This window comes from Lepisma saccharinum, chromosome 16 (assembly GCF_977018435.1).
Source record: "Lepisma saccharinum chromosome 16, izLepSacc3.1, whole genome shotgun sequence".
NCBI lineage: Eukaryota > Metazoa > Arthropoda > Insecta > Zygentoma > Lepismatidae > Lepisma > Lepisma saccharinum.
The window spans coordinates 16,748,376-16,772,343 of NC_139244.1; the positions used below are offsets into that span (position 1 = coordinate 16,748,376).

Sequence of the window (23,968 nt, forward strand, 5' to 3'; positions counted from 1 at the left end):
TTATACTCTAAAAAATTGCTTCAATGATATTTTGAAGCTAAAATCTTAGATTTTAAGTTAATTTGAATAATATATACTCCGGTAGCCATTTTTTAAAAAAATTCAGAAATAAGTTGTCAAAATTTCAGAAGGAATGAAAAAGTTATCAATTTTATTTCTGGGTAAGTTAGATCATATAAGTTCATTATAAAAATACTTGTGTTGATGTTGCACCTTTCCCTCTCAATGATAATTGAAATTTTAGTAAACCATGTTTTCGGTCCAAAGAAAAATAGAAAATACTATTTTATTAATTCATTAGTGTACTAAAATATAAATGTGAACTGTTGAAATATATTTTTCTGGAATCCTTATTTGTTTGGTTAACATTATCGTAAAGTTTAAAAAAGATTGAATAATTTTTAAGAGGGATAGGATTATTTCTCCAAGACAGCGCAGTTCATACTTGGAGGCTATGTGAACGGAAGAAAGGATGAATCACTGAAAGTTAGAGGGGTTATAAATATGAAACCAGGCAAGTAAGACACAAAAGAAAAGGTCCTTTCTCACCACCATGAAAGGATTAAATTTGTCAAATTTCATCAAACTTTGAGATCATGGGTAGCATGGTCTGGTTGAATTGACATGGAATGACCCATAAACCTTTCAAATCCAGAAGGGACACACATTCCTAAGCACTAAATCACATTTAAAACACGGATTTTAAAAGATGAAACAAATTTGAAAAAAAATAATAATAAAACGAAGGCATGTGTTTTTTCAACATTGATTACACTGGGGAACAAAAAAAGATTTTATTTTGTGGCATAAAGTTTAATAAGAGTTTCAGCACCCAAAACAGCTGTGATTGCCAATTGTATGATTGGTTCAGTTGAATTGACTCCAGTTATAAAAATCAGGCAATATATCGGACACTCAACAAAGCTTAAGGAAGAATACCAAAACATAAAAATGGTTTTAGAAAAAAATTGAATATGCTGAACATAAGTGGCTCGTGTGTGTGGATTTAAAGATGATGAATTTTTTACTAGGACAGCAAAGTGGGTACACAAAATATCCCTGTTTCCTATGTTTGTGGGATAGTCGTGCTAGAGAAAAGCATTGGACGATAAAAGTTTGGCCCCCAAGGGAAAATATTAGTGGGAAAAGCTAATATCATTCATGAACCGCTGATAGATAGGGACAATATCATCCTTCCGCCACTGCATATTAAACTTGGGTTGATAAAACAGTTTGTAAAGGCCTTAGATACAAGTGTTGATTGTTTCAAATATATATGCCACACTTTTCCAGGACTAAGTATTGAAAAATTGAAGGCAGGAATCTTTGACGGACCACCACAAATTCGTACACTTATAAATGATGCAAATTTTACAACTTACATGTCTTACATCGAATCTGAGGCCTGGCTGAGCTTTGTGTCCGTCGTCAAAAACTTTTTGGGGAATCGCAGACCAGAAAACTACCGCGATATATATTAGGAAATATGTTGAAAAATTTTGAGAAATTGGGAGCTAATATGAGTGTGAAGATACATTTTCTACATAGCCACATTGACAGATTCCCTGAGAACCTTGGTGATTTTAGTGAAGAACGGGGAGAAAGGTTCCATCAGGATATAAGGATAATGGAAGAAAGGTACCAGGGACGGTGGGATCGCCACATGATGGCCGACTATTGTTGGAGCTTACAGAGGGATTGTCCAAAAAAGCAATACAGCAGGAAATCGTATAGAAAACGTTTCACATAGTTTGTTACTTCATTGTGTACATATTTTCTTAATTATTATGATCATAGGCCTATATAAATTTATTTTTATAATAATGATTGTAATCACAAAAAGAAATATTAAATTGTTGTTGGAAGTTCATTTATATGTATGTCTTATGTTTCCGCCATTTTGGTTTAGTTGCGTTTATTTCATAAATTAGAGCCAATTCAGGAAATATATTATCATATCATTATTCAGCAGCATGAAATTGCCCTAAATTAGCTCTCAAACACTGTGCCGCAATTTCACTGTTCTCCAGTGTTATTTTTGTTTCAAAAATCATGGCTAGAAGTTAGTTGGTACCTGTGTGTGGTTTTACTTTACATATGGATTCAAATATCTCCGAATATTACTACCCTTATAAGGTATTTATACATTAAGGGCTTTAAACGTATTGGATTGTTTTTCTGTGTCTAAGTAAAGCTCTTCTAGTCAAGTGAAAATATCAAAATATCTGCCGTTAAATAAAGTACCAGCAGTCTTCCCTTCCCGCGGACGCTTTCTATGAATCATCCAGTGCATTCTTCATGGTTCCATAGGCACGCACACTGACTACCAGCAGGGTGGAATGTGCAGGTGCAGGTAATTCTTAGAATTAGGCGTCAATTTCATTAATGCCTTAATGCCTCAGAAATAGACATTTGACGCTCATAGAAATTTGGACAAGATCATCAGGAATAAATCGCAATATCTCTTTTTGAGCTTCAATTCCATTCGATGTCAGGTCAAATAGTATTCGATGTAAATTACAACGGGAACAAAATATTATCGAAAAATTGATACATTATATTGGGTGAAGTAAAGTAAAAAAACGGTAAAGTGCTCCCCTGTGCTTAGCACCACGCCATGAAGGCGTATAGGGGATGCGGGGGTTACGCTCAACACTTCCTTGATCCGGTCGTGAGTGGGGGTGATGTGATCAGCATCACTCCCCTGACCGCCTTTACCCCCGAGGGTTTCCCCCAGGTACCCATGTTATTCGATGCTGGGTGGGCGCCGGGGCCCCTTACAACGTTAGAAAAGTTCCCGGATTTGAACCGGCCGGGGATCGAACCTGGGACCTTTGGCATGGTAGTCAGACGCGTTACCGAATGAGTCGCTTATTGGGTGAAGGAAATTTATAATTATTCTTGAAACAAAAATAAATTAAATTTAATCCTATCTCCTCGTGTCTCGATCTGGCCCTGCCATAAACCTCACCCTCCATCGCCCTCACCCTCCGAGATCGCAGTCGCCCTCGCCCTCCACCACCCTCACCCTCCGAGATCGCAGTCGCTCTCGCCCTCCAACGCCCTCACCCTCCGAGATCGCTCTCGCCCTCGCCCTCCACCGCCCTCACCCTCCGAGATCGCAGTCGCCCTCGCCCTCCACCGCCCTCACCCTCCGAGATCGCCGTCGCCGTCGCCTTCGCCCTCCACCGCCCTCACCCTCCGAGATCGCAGTCGCCCTCGCCCTCCACCGCCCTCACCCTCCGAGATCGCAGTCGCCTTCGCCCTCCACCGCCCTCACCCTCCGAGATCGCAGTCGCCTTCGCCCTCCACCGCCCTCACCCTCCGAGATCACTCTCGCCCTCGCCCTCCACCGCCCTCACCCTCCGAGATCGCTCTCGCCCTCGCCCTCCAACGCCCTCACCCTCCGAGATCGCTCTCGCCCTCCACCGCCCTCACCCTCCGAGATCGCAGTCGCCCTCGCCCTCCACCGCCCTCACCCTCCGAGATCGCTCTCGCCCTCGCCCTCCACCGCTCTCACCCTCCGAGATCGCTTTCGCCCTCACCCTCAACTGCCCTCACCCTCCGAGATCGCAGTCGCCCTCGCCCTCCACCGCCCTCACCCTCCGAGATCGCTTTCGCCCTCACCCTCAGAGATCGGAGTTGCCTTCATCCTCCACCGCCCTCACCCTCACAAGTCTTCCGGAGGGTGAGGGTGAGGTCTGCCCTCACGAGGGTTGCCCTCCGGAGGGTGAACACCTCTGGTTCAGACACATGCAGAAAGACTAGCAGTAAGAGCTTAATGCACAAGGAGTGGGAATAAGGCCAAGGGGGACCAAGATGTCGATGGAAAGAGCAGAAAGCAGAGAGTGTTAGGAGAAGAGGACAAGATTGGAACACCTTGGAAAGAGAGGAGTGGTGGAAGACCAGGAAAAAATGGAGAGCATTGACCTCTATGCCAACCCAGCAAAAGGCAGGAAAAAGCGAAGGATGATAATGATGCAATATTTCAGTGGCCTGCATCTCACACCCTTAACAGTAGCTCTGACAAATACAATAGCAGGCATGCTGATGAACACAATCACATCATTTTTTATATCCATAAACATAGGTAAGACAACAGAACCATACCTAGAGATTTCCACACTGGAGGTGCCCCTAACTCCTGTTCCATGATGTGAGCAAATGTTAATCTTATTTACTCTTCTCTTCAGTACCGAGTGCTGACAAACATGTTCACTTACTTTGTTTTCCACAATGTAAGGGTCATGATTTGGAAGAAAGAAAAAAAAACAGGGTTCCCACACACTCTAATTATATTTTCCCTGAGTTTTCCAGAATCCTGCATATTTTTTTCAGACTAATCAATACATAGTACATTATTATTTTAAATTTATTTTACAATGGCCTCCTCAATTTTGCCTCATAGAAATCCCTGCCTTTCCCTCCTTTATTATTATTATTATTAGAGATAGGTTAGGTTGATCAGTAGTGGTTTTGGCTGATATAAGCCTATCAATGTATTGGTAATTACAGATAATTTACCAATCACATATATTTATAAATAGTTTGTAATTTAGTGCATGAATACAGACATGTAATTCATGTCATGGTTTTGTAAAGTATTTAAATAAACAGTTTGTTTATCAAGGGCAAAATCCATTGCAACGACTATTAAAATACATAAGGAAATGAATGATCTTCAAGAAAATTTGCAATTTTATATTGGATCCTTAGAATGTAGAATATCAGTACCAACATAATTTCGTATCAGTTCACATTTTGATACCAATAACAAAACTAATTAACTGTGCATAGAATTAAGTACTAAAATTAGACATCTTCTAGGGAGTTAAACAATTTTTCAAACTGCATTACAGCTCATAAAATAAAATTTCAAACACATAATATGTAGAACAAATGTTTTCACAATTTTAATAAATGGAAGTTTGCAAATGGACACAATACAAACTAATCTGTCATGCAAAATAAACACATATATAAAGCCTAAGTAGCTTGCGTACAGCAAGTTACTGAAGTTGCAATTACTACTATTTATTAGACGTGATTATTATCATCAACAAGCAAGATCAATTCTATTCTAGTTGAATGGGATTTGTTAAACAATTAGATGATTTTTTCATGACATTTTTGTGTTTTCCAAATTCCCTGAGATTTCCAGGTTCTCCAGATGTTTAGGAACCCTTAAAAACATCAATAAGCAGTAGGCAACATCTGCCTTCAGTATTGGCAAAATTCATTTTTTTTTAAAAAAAAAGCAGGAAATTAGCAATGGACAATTTGCCTACTGTTAAATCTTAGGTGCCAATTTTACATAGTAATGAAGGAAGCAAAAGGTGGGTACCGTTTAGAATAAATAAATACAAACAAAATTTGTGAAAACAAATTTGATTTTTAACTAGTAAATGTACATTACTTGTTCATATCATACAGATGAAATTTCAATGTTAACCTTCATGATACACATATGAAACCATGTGCAGAATTACTTTCTGTGCCACACTTACACTGGTAACCATACAATAACTCTTTTCTTAGAAATATAATTAAAACATTGTTCTCTCTCTCTCTCTCCCTCCTTTCGCAAGTTTTACAAATAGCAGTACCTTGATGTTACATTTTCTCACCTTCTTGGTCCCAATAAATGCTTCCCCCAAGGATAGAATTTTACCCGCAAGCCCCTGAGAAAATGTACAATCAAGGTTTCAGTGTGTTAGTGTTTATAGAAAAGTCATATGGCAACAAATATTATGGTCAAGTAATTATTAGTAGTTTTCTTATTGTAACAAAAATTATAAAATGATTGAATGAGCTATTAGTAGCGAAAATGAAGATAGAAATAGTCAACCTTTACAAAGTAACATTTTTTTTGGAACTAGTAACAAAATCAACGGTTTCCATAAATAAGAAAAGACATTATCCTATTAGTCATACCATTTCCATCTCATGTATAAAATCCTATGCAACAGTGAAGAAAACAGACTGGTTATTAGTGAAATATACGGAAGGTAACCCAGGAAACAGTGTTGTAAATATGACAACGTGGAAAGACATGTATAATATGTGCTCTACAAAAGTTAAAGTTACTGGAGAACATCTCCAAGACAATATTTGATAGGTTATTACTAGGGACCTGAAAAATTCAAAAAAGGTTAAAATTATACTTTTTTATAGTTCATTTAGTTCTTTCACATGTAAAAGATATATAAAGTGAAAAATTTGTTCATGAATTTTGCCATACAATGTAAATTTTCCACAAATTCTTTTATTGAGTTTATTAATAAAATGAACTTTATGGGAGGGGGGGGGGACAAAGAAATAGCTTTGACCAGTTGGTTGTGAATCACAGAAGATTGTATGACATGCTCTTCTTGTTTGAAGACCTGAATACCGTATCACGCCACAGGCGTGACTCAAACCTAGGACCCCAGTAGTCATAAATCAAAAAGCTAATCACTTTATAAAAGGGGTTACGGAAAAAGCTGGAAAGAGCTTCCTTCAAGCACATAACACCGGCAACCTTCAGCGGATCTTGAAAAATCTGCTGATGCGAATTCTACAGGAATTCGCAGGGGAAATAAGCAAACACAGCTTTACGCTAAAACACAGTTATCGAGAGACGTGCTTGAGTTAATGGTTTTACTGATCGAATGTTTAAATTCCAAATAAATAGTCCGCGTGAGAAAATCTCGCTCTTAGTTGCTTTCAGTTTTACAGCAGATTAAGTTATAGCAAGTGAGCTCCATAGTTGTCGTAGTAAAAGGAAAAGGAAATAATTACGAGCGGAAAGTTATCGTTAGAATATTGGAACTATGTTAGGGTAGTATTGGGAGAAACTGAGTTTGCTCCCTAGTTCGTTTTATTCCAGGATAGGACCACATCGAAGCAAGGACCAGCGGAAATGAGAACTTCGAACAGCGCTACAGGTACGAACTATCCTATGACATTTCCTCACCCCACCTGTCCAGTCAAGCGAAGTTTTTAAATCAAATGTTTTAGTGTGTTCTTATTTCACAGGGCTAGCCCCTTTGCTTGTTTGAGTTTGACACCGCTCTCCAGAGCAACACCCCCTCCCCACTTACAAATATACCTCTCGCTTCTAATACCAGGCTCTCACATGGCCTGAGGTTTGATCCCCTAATCTTACTTTATAGATTAGACGATACAGTCATATCGAAGATGACTTTTGTATTTTCTTGTTCTGAATTGAATTCTGTGTAGAGCAGTGGTTCTCAATCTTCGTGAGCCCACAGCCTGGTAAATTCGTTTTTAAAAGTCAATGCCCCGATCCCAACAATTTTTCTCGTAAATAGCTAGCTATTCTTTTTTAAGTTTATACATTAATTAACATGTACCACTGAAATTTAATATTAATAAATATATATTATGGCATAACCATAGAGGGTATTAGTATTAGTTTGACTATGTCTCGGGTTGTTGACAAATATAAAATTTGATTTAAATTAGTTTCCTCTGGCCAATATCATTAAATTAATTTTGGAAGTGCTGATTTTCATGGGCATGTTTTATTTCGGGCAATGAGAAATTCCAATTAATCAGAATATTTCCAGTTCAGTACATTTGTTATTGAATATAGCTGTGCAAACAAAATTTACCATGATGTCCATCCGTCAACCTCCAAATTTAGAAGTGGGAAGCAACATGCTTTGATTTCCCACCAACAGTGGTGAGAAAGAATTTCCTCTTATCGATGGTGAACCCGGATTGAAAGGCCATATTTCCAGATGGTTGCCTCATCAGGCTGCAAGTCACAAACTTCAGGAGAACCTTTCGCAGCTTGGTACCAGGTGGTGACCCAGAAGTTGAGACACACTGGTATAGAGACCATGCAAATAGTGCAGATCAAAAAAATTGGAGTTTTATGCTTTAATATTTCAGAAAATTTGTATTTCTCCTTGCTTTCTCAACATTGAGATTACAGAACAGGATGTGCATGGCAACATCAGTAGCAAACATCGAGTGGGGAAAGTGAGGGAAGGTGAAAATATTTTGCTTCTGTGGGAAGGGAGATTCTTCTCCCCATTTGGTGGTAGCATAATATCTATGCATTTCATGCATATTTATTTACACACTTGCATAAAAAGGCCTGCATTTTCATATCTTATTTATAGATGATTTTATTCAGAAGTTTATAGGTTCTTGCTTGCCAGTTTCAATCACAATTTTTCTGAATTTACATGTAATTTCAGTGATTTTGATGCCTAATTTTTTATGTTTTTGTGTGTGAAATTTTCAGGTTCCTAATTACTGATTTTTTGCTACTGTAATCCTTATGCATAGTAGTTACCGAAGAGCAGTCGTGATGTCACATAAATTTTGGAAGAGGGGGGGAATGGCCAAGAAAGGGGGTGGGGTGAGTGCCAGATGGGTGGAACACAAAAAAAATGTCATTACTACCAATTCATTAGAATCCAAGAAAGCTATCACATTTGCGAATTTACTCCTAGACACATCATACTTTGAAACCTGTTTGCAAATTTTCTCTGAAATTCAAACATTACTATATATAATTGTATTGGATAATAATGATGACATCTCCATGTATTAATAAAATATTTTTTCTGAAAAACGGGGAAGCTTTCTAGGAGGGTTGTGGGCAACCCTGCCTCCTATAGCATCACCATTGTTAATAAAGGTCAAGAATTGAGCAGACTGATTTTGAGAATATAACAACTGTCACTTTAGGACACAATTATAGGTAATAATTGGTAAACTTCATAAATTTCACAGCATATTACAGTTAAGCAATTTATAACATCCATATCAGTTGGACATTGAAATTTATACAAGAATTATGATTAATACTGTTCATTATCTGACAAAGAAAGTAGATTTTTCCTGTTTTGCTTTCTTTACATACTTCATCCTGTGATAGAGGAATTACACTTTATCAAATAATAGATGCAAGATTGGGAAATCTGCATCTGAAAAAAAAACTCTTTTTTTTTTTTTTCAATTGTGGTGCTTATACTCCTTTGTCAGATAAACATAAAAATTGGTAAATATTGCATCAGTCACAATATGAGCTGTTTATTTTAAGGCACACAAATTAATAACAGTAAGAGAGATTTCAGATCGAAGAAACAAGCAATAGGTAACAAATGTTGTGCAACAGGCAACACAAATAATTCACAATGAACTGGAAATGACATGAATCCAGACCAAAGCATCGAGCGACACACGACATGTGTTGCTTGAGGATTTCACCAATTGAACGTAGGCTTCTGTGGCCTGTCGTGCCTCTACAGCGTGAAGCATTGCTCTTGATTGGCTTGTTCACAAGCGACATGTGTCACATGTTTTGTCACTTCAGTCTGAAATCTCCCTAAAGCATGCTTGAACAACTGACCAAAGTGACATGATGCACAACATTGAAAAAATGGCCCAGTCTGAGCAACACACAAATGACATGCACAGCTTGTCGTGTTTCTTTGGTTCGAAAAGTTGCATTCATTACTGAAGGTTTGCTTCCAAGCGACATGTGTTGTTTCCGTCAGAAATCTCCCTAAGATGTACCAACAAAACGATTGAAAGTATAAGGCTTATGTAATACAACTGTAAGTCTGTTACTTATGTTGACAGTAAGTGTGAATGTATTATCTCTCTAAATGCAGACTGTGACATAATTGCAAACATCAATATCAATATGGTGCCACACCTAATGTGACAAAACACATTTTGAAAGTCAAAGCTCTTATTTTGAACAAACCACACATATTTTTAGATACATTTAATTAACAGAATCCTCCTCTTAGACATGGAAATCATACATACCATTTAATAATATAATACTTGCAAGGAAGTCATGAAATTATTTACTACAAAGTTAGTACTATATTATGTTATGCTTTAGTACAATTAACAGCATATTCACAAATCAACAATATAATTATTTAGAAAATTGAACACTAATCTTTAGTTGAAATATTATGAGGCTAATACCAAGAAATTCAAAAATTATGTCAACATTATATCTTACAAGTTTTTATTCTAGATGCAGAAAATGAGTGAAGCTCTAAAATTATCGTGCAACCATTCTCATGTTTCAAATGTATATAATGCCAATAACTGAGAATAGACAAAAGAAACAAAGAAATGTTCAAAACAATTAATTAATGTACTTAACATTATTACGTAAGAAAAAGTTTTTAAAAAGGTGAAGTTTTCCCCAGAATTGACCATAAGGAAACAGGCAGTACAGAGATGAAGAACCATGACAGAAAATGCATACCTATGAAAATATTAAAATTCAGGTTGACCGCATAAAAGTTATTCTTGACTAGAGTAAATCCTTTCAAAGCAGAGGATGGGTTACACAGTGAGCAAGTTTGAGCGTGTGTCTTAAGACCTCCAAGACACTAGTTCAATAAGCAAGTAAATGATAATGATCAAAACATACCGTACCCTTACCCTGCAGAATCATTATTTTCACACAAAGAATGAAGAAGGCTCTATCTAGTACAGGGGTCCCGCAGAGCCCTTTGCCGTGGGCCATGCCCGTTTGAAAAATTTAGTACTTAACATAAAGTACCACTTGGGGCTGGTAGATGGCAGCATCTTACAGTTCTCAATACCGCAGTATAGCTTCGTGGTCTGTGAGTGTTATTGAAATTGTTAAGGTGGTCCGCACTGGCTGACGAGTTGAAGACCCCTGCTCTAATACCGAACTGCTCCCAGAAGTGAAGACTGATCCTTACAAGGAATCCAGGTGTTTGTTGATCGCCTGGCATCACGTGAACACAGTTGGAAAAAAAATCTTGAATATGGGTGATTTCATGTCAAATCAGGAAAATGTTAACCCTTGACGTCTTAAGCTTTCTGGCTTTTGAAAATAGTGTACACAATGACCTGCTTTATAAATTAATTTCTAGATAATCTTGTAAGATAATGCTTGGGAAAGCAGAGTATTAAAAATATCTCAACGGATGAGGTATCTTAATGAACAACACCTGAATAATCTCCATATATTTTCATGTCATTAATGATCAAGTGGGTTGCAAGATCTCTGAATCACATGGCGACTAAAAGAAAAAAGGAAACAATTGAAAACGAGAAGCTAATGATTAAGGATGGACATAAGGAAGAAGTTATAAAGAAGGAGGGATAAATATGCAAGAGAGAGAGAAGATGAAGATGAAGGGAGGCATCCTAATTGAAAAAGCATACATGACATACAAACTATATATTCCTAAATAAAATGTTTTCACAAAAATCACTTACATTTTCTCAAAGAATCGACAAAGTAATTTGTTCTTATTATGAACATTATAAGGTAATATAAACCGAGTTCTAAGAAACATTGTTCTGAATTTCAAAATGTAAAGCAAGTCAATTAATACACACAAACATACTATTTACAAGCAAGGATATAGCAAGGCTAGTGTGTTTCGGAAAGCCAAATTTGGATAGGCCATTTTTGTCAATATTCATTACATAATACACAAATAACTTTCGTGCCACATTAAGTTTTTAACATAGAGTAGTAGTATATCAATAGAGGGGTCAGTGCCCCCTCAAGCCTTCCCTTAATGACATCCTTGCTTACAAGACTAAGGTGTACACCACTACACTAAAATATTTAATTCTGTAAAAGTGTCATCCATTCCTAAAAATATTTGCACACAAAACATTCACAGTGTATTTACATAAATAACAACAAAATTCATATAATGTACAAACAAAATATACATCTAAATAACATCAACTGACACATCAAAATAGATTGTTGATTAAGAAAATATTTGTTATAAAAAAAAAGGAGGAAAATACTGTTGACTGAATATGTACATCTTATACTCAAACATTCATGACTAGTGGTACAAACTCAAGTAGTTGTCTATTCCAAACATTTGCACTAAATTTACATGTGTCAGTGTGAAAATATATGTCATGGTAAAGGCAAGACTGGATAATAATTTTAATGTTAACCTTGTGATGTGGTATGTTAAAACCGTATTAACTAAATTCTGACTGGATAACATATGATTATCTGCCTACTAATGGAAAAAAAAACTTGGGTTTACTTGTAGGGCAAGTAAACAAGGTTAGGTTTGCTTATATTAGAGCAAGTTAATAAGCCTAGGTTCCATTATTTGAGATACAATCTTGGAGATTAGGCTTAAATTCACTGGCGCAGAAGCATTACTTCCGTTAAACATATCGGGGACATTTACAAAAAAGGAATTCTGGTGTCCTGTGACTATCGCACTGTTATACGTATGAAAAATAAAATCAGAGTCTCACCCACAAAAAATCACTTTTGAACATGCCAGTGGTCTCCTGTGAAAATCTACACATGTAACTGCAACAGGAATGGCATATTGCACTTTTTCCTTCAAAGGAATAAAACAATGCTTGTTTGCCCAGTGTCTGCTCAAACATTTATGTATTTTTAATAATGTGATCTGCATTTTAAAAAAACACTCACGTGCCTATGTGGTCATAGGTACCATACTCCCAAATCGGGATGGAAAGAATGTGGAAGTCACAATTAAATTCAAGTAGAATACATAGTTTGAATTTAACCACAAGTATAAATAACTCCAATAGTAGTTAGTTAGTCTTCAAATTCATCTACTCTTTGTGCTAAACCACAACATATACCCGCAACAAATGTGTATGACTTTACAACAGCTCTCTCTTACCTTGATTTCTCAAGTTCTGTGTAAACAATGTACAGAAAGCATATGCTTCAGTACTTCACAACCAAAATGAAAATTAACAATTAAATATTGTTGAAGTAAACATGTAAATCTCTAGAAAAGAACTCTCACAAAGGATCCAGCACACCTTGAAGCACTTTTGTTGCACTGTTTATGTGATATACTAACACGGACTGATGCTCAGATATTCCATCTAGGTCAACTGTCTCTGTGTCGGTTAACAGATCCATCAGGTACCCGAAAGATTCAACTTCTTTACTGTCAATGTCACGGGGAACAAATAAAACATGACTGAAAGAAAACATTTAAAACTTAGTTGATTTTTTTTGTTAGTTTTGGCTCATACACTATAATATGTGAGCGTAATAACTGATGACAACAATTGTCGTTATTAACACTTTGCGGACTGGTCTGAAAATGTAATGTTTTTTCACACAGATTGAGGTTTTTTTGCTGTTTAAAAAAATCATAGAAAATATGTTTCTAAGTTTGTTATTATTTATCAAAACGTCCTGATATCTACAAAATGTCCTCTTTCAACAGATACTTAACATGTTATAATTTATATACGAGGGTCGTTTGAAAAGTTCTAAGAATGACAAAGGGAAAAAACACAGTTAACTGTTGAATTTGGTCTTATTTTTCTACATAGTCTCCCTTGAGAGCAATTCACTTCATCCAGCGATGATCTGACCACATCACGAAACGCAGATTCCTCAAGGCTTTTAAAATAGTCCTCCACTGCCACTTTGGCATCTTCATCTGATGAAAATCGGTTTCCATCGAATAATTTTTTAAGCTTTGGGAACAAATGAGAGTCTGAAGGTGCCAGTTCAGGCAAATAAGGGTGTGTGGCATGAAATCATACTTCATCATACTTGATTTTCTTGCCATTGCAACAACACACATGTGTGGATAGGCATTGTCCTGATGCATGATGATTTTCTTCTTCTTCAATCCTGGTCTGTTTGCATGAATATTTGTGTTGTGTTGGTCGAGAAGGTTAGCATAGTACTGTCCACTGATGGTGGATCCAGTTTGAAGATAATCAAAATTATGTCCTTCGCATCCCCAAAAACTGACGCCATGATTTTTCCTGCTGATTTGACAGCCTTCGCCTTCTTTGGTGGTGGTGAAATCATGATGCTTCCTCTTTTTTATGTTCTTTTGTCTTTTGTGTCTAGTAATGTATCTGTAGTGATGAATCAGCACACACAATCGGTTGTGTATTTCTTAATACAGGCCAGACATTTATTGGACACTGGTATCTGCATTCACTTCTGATCGACTGTCAACGGATGCGGCACCCATCTTGCACAATTTTTTCTCACCCCAAATTGTTCCGTTAAAATACAAAACACCCATTTACCTGAGATGCCCATAGCTTCAGCAATTTCACGCACTTTCAGACGACCGTCCTCCAACACCATATCATGGACATATTCAATAATTCCTGCCGTCATAGCTGATTTTGGTTTTCCGCTCCCACGACCATGTTTAAACTCGGTAGTTCACTTTGACACAGTGGAAAATGAAGGAGCAGAGTCCCCTGAACTGTCCCTAATATCGGCATCAATTTCAGTCGCCTTCATTCCATTTTTCAGAAAGTTCTTTATCACTGCAAGGTGCTCAATATTCTCCATTTTGCATAACACTCGCATTTGCTCTGCTGTTCCTGCCTCTCGACACAAAACAAGGGAAGGTACTTGAGTTATACTGTGCATGTGTTCCCTTGATGGGTGATGGATCCCACTGGCATGCATAATTCCGAACTACTGTGGCCATCTGTCGGTCATTCTTAGAACTTTTCAAACGACTATCGTATATTTTCTCACATTTACGAGTGTTTCTCTGCCACAAGACAAAATAAAGTATTGTAATAAAAGTTACCGAAAGCATATTTTCAATATGTAATATAGAAATAATCAATGAAAAGTAACCTCTTCAGATTCAAAATTGTCAGTAACTTCAAAATCCGAAGAAGAATCCTTGTGAATAATTTGAAAAATATGCATATAAATTTTTCAATGCAATTCTCAAGAGTATAAGCAAAAGCACAATGTAATATGACACGAGTACAAATTAGACTCAGCAGTGACCAAACAATACATGCACTTTATCTACTAGTTGGAATTTGAAATAAGAGGGCTATGCTGTCTCCCATCTTACTGGACAGTAGTTGAACAATGGGCTATGCCCGTCGTATATCTGGAATGTGTTAACTCTGTGGCATAACAGCCCTTTGAGAGCCAAGGGCTTCCGGGCAGCCCTTAGTTGAGTAATGTGTAGCACATCAAGCAAACGTTACCTGGTTTTGTTTTCTGAGAGATCAGTACTATCACTTTTCAATAGGGATATACCAAAATGAAAATTTAATCGTTGTACCCCAAGAAAAAGCACCAAACAGTATAAAATGCAATGATACCTATATTCTACCGATCCTGTACAAAATGGCAAATGTTGCATGAAGGACATATATTGTTCATTAATCTCTTTATATAATGTAGGTCACCGGAGGGAAAAAAAACATGTATTTCAGAACTTTTCACCAAATTACAGGCTATTGATAGATACATTAGATAAGTAAAATTATTGGTAATTTCATTGACTGATAATAATAGTGTGCTGATTAATCTGTCTCTCTCTAATTTTCCATTAACTTTCGCAATGTTGTATCAACATTGACATTTCAGGGTTTCCAATTAGAACTGAACCTGGATCTGTTTGCTCCAAAAGTGATAGCACTAAACATTCAGCTATGCAGGAGTTCATTACATTATTAATGCAAAAAATGTAGTTCTATAAGTTCTCTGATGCCTTAAGATGCCGTTGGTAATCAAACAATGGATTATATTTGTTCCATCATTTATTTCATCACATCATCAGCCTGATTCTCAAAAATAGCCTACAAAGCATAGGCGTGTGAACCCTCTGATTAAGGGGGCAAACACCTTGATGAAAGTTCAGTTGGGAAAGAAAAACCTCATTTTATCTCACAGTTTTAAATTCATTGCATTCATGGGTATATGTATATGTATGTATAGAGGCTCTATAACGAATAAATAAATTGTCTCTGAATGTGCTGCGCTCCTTTTCCTCAAAACAATTGTGTCCATGCATTTAAGACAAAACTGTCTAACAGCATGAGTTTGAAGTACTTAGTAGTTATAACTTATCTCTCTCATAATTCACAATGCATTACAGAAAATAACAAAATTGTGATCGAAGCAAGCAAGAAAATTTTTAGATCCAAATTTTTGCAAACTGAAAACAATATTGATTTAATATGACAAAAATTTCATGGGGCACCATGGCATTCTCTTTTACAATTTTTTTTATTTAGATTGTCCGGCACCCAGGGCCCAACTCCCGCCGCTCTCTAGCTACAGCTCTAAACTTGATGAGGCTGTAATAAAAAGCAGAAATTGCGAGCTAAGCGAGCAAGAAAATTTACGAAATGTATTTTTATTTGTATAAAATTTGATATCGAGGGGGGCAATTCCCCTTTGTGCCCTCCTGCAGTTGTCCATCTGGAAGAAATAATGCAAGAAAGATGTGAAAACTAATTCCATCTTGAGTATCCTTTTGTCCTGCTACTCTTAGATTCTCCAAGTCTTGCTTTCTTTTACTTCAATGTTTGCCCCCTTTGAATTGATTTCCGTCCAAGGTTGGGGAGGGGCAATGATCATTGCTCCCCTGTGGTTCCGCCACTGCTCCCCCTTCCCCCTTAGTTGGTTTGAACTTTAAACGGTTTGAGAATACTTTATTTTCTTTAAGAGTATAATATTGTTTAATAAAGGCGATAAGATTTCTCTACACTAAATTTCTAGGTGAAAGTATAATAATGTAGGGACATGGACGTCTGGAAGGGGAAGCAAGGATGGCCAAACCTCCCCCTTAGAAATCGAATGTCAACCTAAAAGTATATATTTCAAACGTATAATTTGATTTCAGTCATAGTAATTTACATTCATGCGATAATTTCAAATTCAAGTGGTGTTTTTTGAGGGGCAACACTATTATCGAGGTAATATACCCCACGGAAAAATATCTTGCTAACCATAACAAGCATGCTGTAGTTATCATGAATAAGTACATAAGATACATAGGAATACTTACTTGTACGTATTTGTATGAGATAAGGACTGCTGTGAAATGAAGGCACGCTCCAACTTCATGAGTTGATCATTTACTTGTCTCACTGCCAGTGGACTTGAAAATAAAAGCAATATTTAGTATGCAATATGTCACAAAATATATAAATGTGTTATCTAGTTATTCTGTGTTTCTTCCATAACAGTAACAAGGTGCCTATAAATTTTGTCAAAATATATTCAATTTTCAAGGTAAGTTAGGGTAATTAAATGATATAACAATACATTGTGATGAAAGGCAGCATAACAGCAAAAATCCTGATCATATGTTACCAAATTTTAGATGTTCTCATAGTTTCATAAAAACAAAAAAGTGCATTAATTCTAATAATGAAGCAAGACTTATGCACAAAAAAAATATGCATGTACAGTGGATTTACTGACAGCAATTATAGGTAAAAAGGGATGTGGAAGATGTACTTCTTTAACTAAAATGTAGTGTAATACCCAGGTCTGTAGCCAGGCAGGGGCCAGGGGGGCTAAGGGTGCCAGCCCCTCCTGGCACTGGCACCAGCCCCCTTGACATTAGGTAAAGTAATTTTGTATTCTAATTTCTTTGAGGTGAAGAGTGAAAATGTAGACAGCATACATTATTTTGTTCACAAGTTCGCGAGGGATAAATTCAGAGAACATGAACACCAGCTATTAGAATTTTTTCATCTTGTTTGTGAGCAGAAGTCTAAGTACCGACAAGTGTTTAGAAGATTCTCTAGATTTTTTTTTAGTTTTTTCATAGGGGAGCTTCTTTATATGTAACTTCCCTGTTCCTGTTGCAGCCTTTCGTTTGACAAATATCTGGGACTTTAACGCCATCATCCACATTCCTTCCACAGCTGCGTCAAATGCCAACAGATCCATAGTTTTGGGAACGAAGAGGAGTTTTAATGTTTCGGCTGGGATACAGTAGGCACTATGATTGAAGTGATTATTGTACCTGTATCATCAAAAATAGTATAGTGTGTGTGTATTAAGGGATGGTGTCAGTAGCAGTCAATTAACACTTCAATAGATGTTTTAGAAGGTATAGAAAAAACTGTGGTATTTGCATGATATTTCTAAATTTTATGTTTTATAATAACATAATGCCCTCCCCCCCCAATTTACCTTCATTTAATACCATTAAAATTTTGAAAACTGGACTTGGTTTACAAAGCCTTCCCTGATAACCCGTGAGCCTCCCCCCCTGGAAATCAATTCTAGCTACGGGCCTGGTAACACCTCACACAAATGAACATAAGGTGGAGGGGAGACATTCGTACAGTCATTAGGAATGTTAACATTTTAGTATATTTAGGCAAAATATGTAAGTACGTTATTTTTTCTAACAATCATTGCTGCAATTCCAACATGCACCAGGTGATATATTACTTATTCAAAGACTGTCTGAGGATAGTTCAAGCACGATACTTACTCCTCTTGGTTTATGCTTCCTACATGTTTCTGGAATGTGTTGGCTGCCTGTGAAAAATTGCTCAGTGCTGATGATAAGTAATCTGTAAATAAAGATGAAGAAACAATGAACGAGAATATTCAGATAAGACCAAAGAGCATAGAATACTTGTGATTTTGAAACTAAATACAATACTCTTGACTTGTGAGTAAAAATTAGAAGGTCGATAAAAGAAAAGCGTATTACAGAGATGGGACGTTCTCGTTGGTTTGGAATGCGACCAGTTTACGATTCACAGATGTACTATGTAGAAATTTTAGAAATGCAGGCTCGACCAGGACTCAAACCCGGGCCTCTGGCATACCATGCCACTGCTCTACCAACTGAGCTACCGAGCCAGCCCTGTGTTTGCCAGATTCGAATCCTGGTTGAGTCTGCATTTTTCGCTAAAATTTAGACATTTATTTAGAAAATCTCAAGCATAGGGCCTCCCCCATCGCATAGTGGTAATGTCGTCTCCTTGTAAACAAGGGATCTCGGGTTCAGTACCCAGTGAAGGCACATTGCACAGTGGTTCGGATCCCACTTTCAACTGTAGGTCCAGTCCCAATTAGACTATCTGTACATAAAGTGGACTAAAAACAGCAATTCAAACTCAAAATTCAATATAAATTATACATCTATATTCATAAAAATTAGGGATGGGACCGATTAATCGGTACTCTATCGGTATTGGCCGATATAGACATATCGGTGTATCAGTTTATTGGTAAAATTACCCATTATTTTACCGATCCAATATATCAATAAATATCTGATAAATTAGTGCAAAATTCTGCCATTTTGTTGAAATTTTTATGGATAATCTCCATGCTCTAATTTCTAAAAAAGTAAATGTCTAAATATGCAACTTCTCTTGCACTGCAGTCACATTGAAACAATTTATTAAGGAGGTCAATGAACCTTTCAGGTTCTTCAGGGACCACTTCTAATTTTATATCGGATCGGTAGAATATTGGTTATCGGTATCGGTAAATTTAATATCAGTACTGTATCGGTATCGGCCGAAATTTCATATCGGCCCATCCCTAATAAAAATAATAACAAAATAGCAGAATTTTGCACTACATTACAGGCTATTTATAATGGACTGGCAAAATTATCAGCAATTTTAGCAATAAACTAACATCAATTCAGCACTAATTAATGTACCATCCCTAAAGCTTGTTGAATTTATTTCATACATTTTTGAAAATCAGTAAACAACATTGTCTGAATTCTTCCCATATATTCCCTTTACTATCCATACTCAAGGGGGTGTTTTTTTGTGTTTGCCTGTGATTATTTCTCTTTATATACAAAATGATTAACAATTATTGTCATGGTTTCCTAGTTATATAAAGTCATCTAGAAAAGCACAAACTTAGCAAGTTCTTCTACTTTTTACACACAATGCATCCCTGTTCTTACCTAATGATATATTTTTCCCATAAGCATTCTTAACGAACGTAAAAGTCCCATTCAAAAATAATGAGTACTGAGTAACATCGAAAGGTATAATTGTACTATCAACCAGCTTCCACACCAAGATTCCCCACAGCTGCGTGACAGCTTTGATGAAGTGGAAACCATCATCCATAAGGGAAGCAACCAATCGAAATGTATCATACTTGGTATGATGTAATGGGTACGACGTAACCTCCTGAAACAGAAAAATAAATAAATAATAGTAAAGCCTTATTGAAAGATATTACACTGCAATTACTAATTAATCAAGTTAAAAACCATCTCATTCACCGACTTAAGAGCAGTCTGTATTCTATAAATGATCCGTCCACGACTGACAATGGTAAAAACTTCACATAGGTACACTCTTTGTATCTAATGAGTAGTTGGCAACTGAAGTTGGGTGTTAATTAGGGCTGACCCACTACCCTTTAAAATTGTAACAACTCGAAGTAATTCAGTTTGTTTGTTCCCAAGCAGCAGTACATCTATTTTCTCCCATCTAGCAATGCTGGTGCATGCCCGGGAACAAACTTATCAGTGACGCACCCAACTCCATTCCAGATTCTGTAACCTCAGTTAACGAAGGCAGTGATCGTTTGAAATTAGTTGGAAAAAAAAAGTCAATTTGCAACAAGAAAACATGAAGCATTACATTAAAACTGCATTTACTACCATGAATACTAGAGTTTGGTTTTAAAATATTCATCATTTGACACAAGGTAATCACTTACTTCACAAACCCCATTTCTAAAATAATGAATTTCTTGCATCTATATCATTGAATTTTTGCATAATTTCCAAAATAATTAGACTTCTCAAAAGTGTCATAAGGCAATTTTGCACTCTGGAGACACCTGGACTCTGGAAAAGTATCAAATGATACCATGAGCATAGCCAGAAATTTTTGCAAGGGGGGGGGGGGAGAGGGGTCGGCAAATGATAAAAGTTGAATAGTAGATGAATAATAAGTATTATTACCACAGTTATAAATGTTATTATACAATAATAAATATTATAAACTAACAAAAGTAAATTTTATTTGAAATAATAATAATAATAATATGATTATTAATTTTATATAAATGGGGAGACTCGATCCAGCAAAGGAGTGAATACCAGCACAACTATTTTCCATTATTTCCTTAGCATTTTATGCAGTTAGTATCTGAATGCATTTTGATATTAACTTCTGCACGTCTCGTTCAAGAAAAGGCTTTCAATGTTAGGGAGATTTTTTTTTATATATAAAGTGTGTTGTGTGACCTCTCACCTACGACTGTAATTATTAAAATTTTGAAAACTGTGAAACCATTTGTTCTTTGGATGAAATGGTAGAATATAACCTAGTTACTGTATTTTTCACTCAATGTTTTCAATCTAATCTATTTTTACTTTGATTATTCTGTTCGAATACTAACTAAATGAACTTTATTTCTGTTCTTAACAATAAGAGTAACAAATTTTCAGTCTTCTTGTTTCTTTAAATGAACAATGTCAATTTCCAGGGGGTCCACTGACCCCTTCGACCCCCCCCCCCCCTCCCAACGACCATGAATGGTAGGGATACATCAATATCAGCTCAGTAATAGTGTTAATGTGTGTTGTAGTTTTGCTCTGTCACAATATTTCACTGGTATTTCAATCACTAAAATCTAACATTCAAAAGGATAAAAAAATCTGTAGATAAATAAAATATTTAAAAAGAATCATAAATACTCATTAAATCCAAACCCTTTAGCTAGGGGCATGCATATTTCTTTTCTGAAGAAAACACGAAATGTGAAATCACACACTGTAACGTTCATTTTTGACATTTTTTAAAGATGTAAAATGCATTTTCCTTACATATTTTGACACAAAATGATGTGAAATAAACTCTTAAACACGAAATTTAGAGTTCATTTATCGACACGACACTTTTTGAAGTCTTAATTATCCCGTGAATTATGCAAATCATGGAAAATAAATTAATTCTGCTTTAAATATATGAGAAGCAAAAATGGACTCCTCTGCACAGGAACAAACGTAATACTCCAATGTGCTATTAGAAGGGAAATGTTTAATTTGTGTAATAAGCATAGTTTTTATAACAAAATTTAGGGTTTTACTCAAGATTTTATTACCGAAATGACATCTTATATACAGTTTTGTACCAAAATCTTGATCTTATTTTACCATAAATATATGTGGCCCTACATAACAATAGAAGCTGCAATTAACATAAAACAAAAGTAAGCACTCTTACCTCTCTATAGGCTTCCCTGTATGTGTAACGTAAATCTGCAGACGGTATTCCCAAGTTATGGATGAATGGTTTCAACCCACTCCTACTACTAACAGGTACAATCCTTAAACAAGAAGAGAAAGAGGCATTTACACCACATTCAGTTTATAAATTTGAAGTCCTAATTCTATCAAGACATACTGCAGTAAAATGCTGATCCTCCCTAAGACAGCCCGAATACAATAGAAGGTACACACTTGTAAATATTTGAATGAAAGAATAGTATTGATTATATCAGGGGTTCAGAGCACAAATGGTGTAACTACACTTTTCATGGAAATGCAGTTACACTTATAACTTACTGAAGTATGCAGTTACACTTATAACTTAGTGAAGTATCAACATTTCAGTGCTATCGGGGGTTCCATTTACAACGCAACCTGGAGTCGAGAAGAGTACAACTTTTGAACCGGAAGTGGTACACATATAATCCTTATACCAAATTGAAGCCTTGTTCATGCATATATTTTTAAACTGGGGAACAATGATTAGATTCCATTAGTGTCCACGCAGTGTTGCCAGATGTAACGGGAAGTGTAAGTGAATTTTTTTACAAAACATGAAAAATTGCACATAACACACATGTACAGACATGCCGTCAATAATTTGCAGTTTGGTTAGGTGGATTAGCTCGGCATCTATGGCAGTGAAAAAAGAAATGTTCATTTCTAGCGATAGCCAATCGGATGAGGCATCTTTAAGGGGGAACTAGGAAAATCGTTGTTTTTAGAAATTAAGACTGTGCATTGGCAACACTGTTGGTGTTTCAGTGCCACAAAAGGTGTGTTTCGAAATTATACATCATGCAACTACTGAAAACAATAAAAAAGAAACTTGGAAATTTTCATGAAAATACTGTTACTAACATGCACTTGGCAACCATGCGATGCATCAGGAATGGAACAGGGCTGGCCTTTCCTCTGTTTCTTTCCAACCCGGGAAGGGGGGGGATGTAATCTCATCGCATAGGTGCATGTAAGTAACAGTACTTTCATGAAAATTTCCAAGTTTCTTTTTTATTGTTTTCAGTAATTGCATGATGTATACAGTTTTGAAACACACCTTTTGTGGCACTGAAACACCAGCAGTGTTGCCAATGCACAGTCTTAATTTCTAAAAACAACGAATTTCCTAGTTCCCCCTTAAAGATGCCTCATCCGATTGGCTATCGGTAGAAATGAACATTTCTTTTTTTCACTGCCATAGATGCCGAGCTAATCCACCTAACCAAACTGCAAATTACCAATGGCATGTCCGTACATGTGTGTTATGTGCCATTTTTCATGTTTTGTAAAAAATTTCACTTCCACTTCCCGTTACATCTGGCAACACTGCATGGACACTAATGAAATCCAATCATTGGTCCCAAAAGTTAAGTAAAGTTCTCCCCTGTGCATAGCACAACGCCATGAAGGCATATAGGGGGTGTGGGGGTAACGCCCCACACTTTCTTGATCCGGTCGTGAGTGGGGGTGATGTGATCAGCATCACGCCCCTGACTGCCTTTACCCCCCAGGGTTTCCCCCAGGTACCCATGTTATTCGACGCTGGGTGGGCGCCGGGGCCCCTTCCATCGTTAGAAAAGTTCCCGGATTTGAACCGGCCGGAGATCGAACCCGGGACCTTTAGCATGGTAGTCAGATGCGTTACCGACTGAGCCACCGCGGCCACTCCAATTATTGGTCCCCGGTTTAAAAATATATGCATGAACAAGGCTTCAATTTGGTATAAGGATTAGATGTGTACCACTTCCGGTTCAAAAGATGTACTACCCCCAACTCCAGGTTGCGTTGTAAATGGAACTCCCTGTAGAAGCAAGTATTTCCTAAGTTTCAAATTCTTGTTCATTGGGTGGGTGTGTCAGCATTTAGGCTATTTAAACCCATCACATTATACGGGTCCAGCCCCTTACTGTAGCTAAAATCAATATCTGTCACTAAGGACTACA

The 23,968-nt window shown here is 36.7% G+C and overlaps 1 protein-coding gene and 1 non-coding gene across 2 annotated transcripts in view; both read right to left on the minus strand.

Moving 5' to 3' along the window:
• Nucleotides 1-5,433: 5,433 nt before the first annotated feature.
• LOC146000285 (N-acetylated-alpha-linked acidic dipeptidase 2-like) overlaps nucleotides 5,434-23,968 on the minus strand; it is a 149,717-nt gene continuing 131,182 nt past the window's right edge. The window contains exons 13-17 of the mRNA XM_083137774.1: nucleotides 21,982-22,084; nucleotides 19,698-19,929; nucleotides 18,249-18,330; nucleotides 16,803-16,895; nucleotides 5,434-12,974 (exon numbers count right to left, since the gene is read on the minus strand). Of these exons, the coding sequence (XP_082993900.1) occupies nucleotides 12,791-12,974; nucleotides 16,803-16,895; nucleotides 18,249-18,330; nucleotides 19,698-19,929; nucleotides 21,982-22,084 (694 nt within the window). The 3' untranslated portion in view covers nucleotides 5,434-12,790. The remainder of the gene's footprint in view (nucleotides 12,975-16,802; nucleotides 16,896-18,248; nucleotides 18,331-19,697; nucleotides 19,930-21,981; nucleotides 22,085-23,968) is intronic.
• Nucleotides 18,554-18,625, minus strand: TRNAT-GGU (transfer RNA threonine (anticodon GGU)). Its single transcript has one exon. It is a non-coding gene; the product is annotated as a tRNA-Thr (tRNA).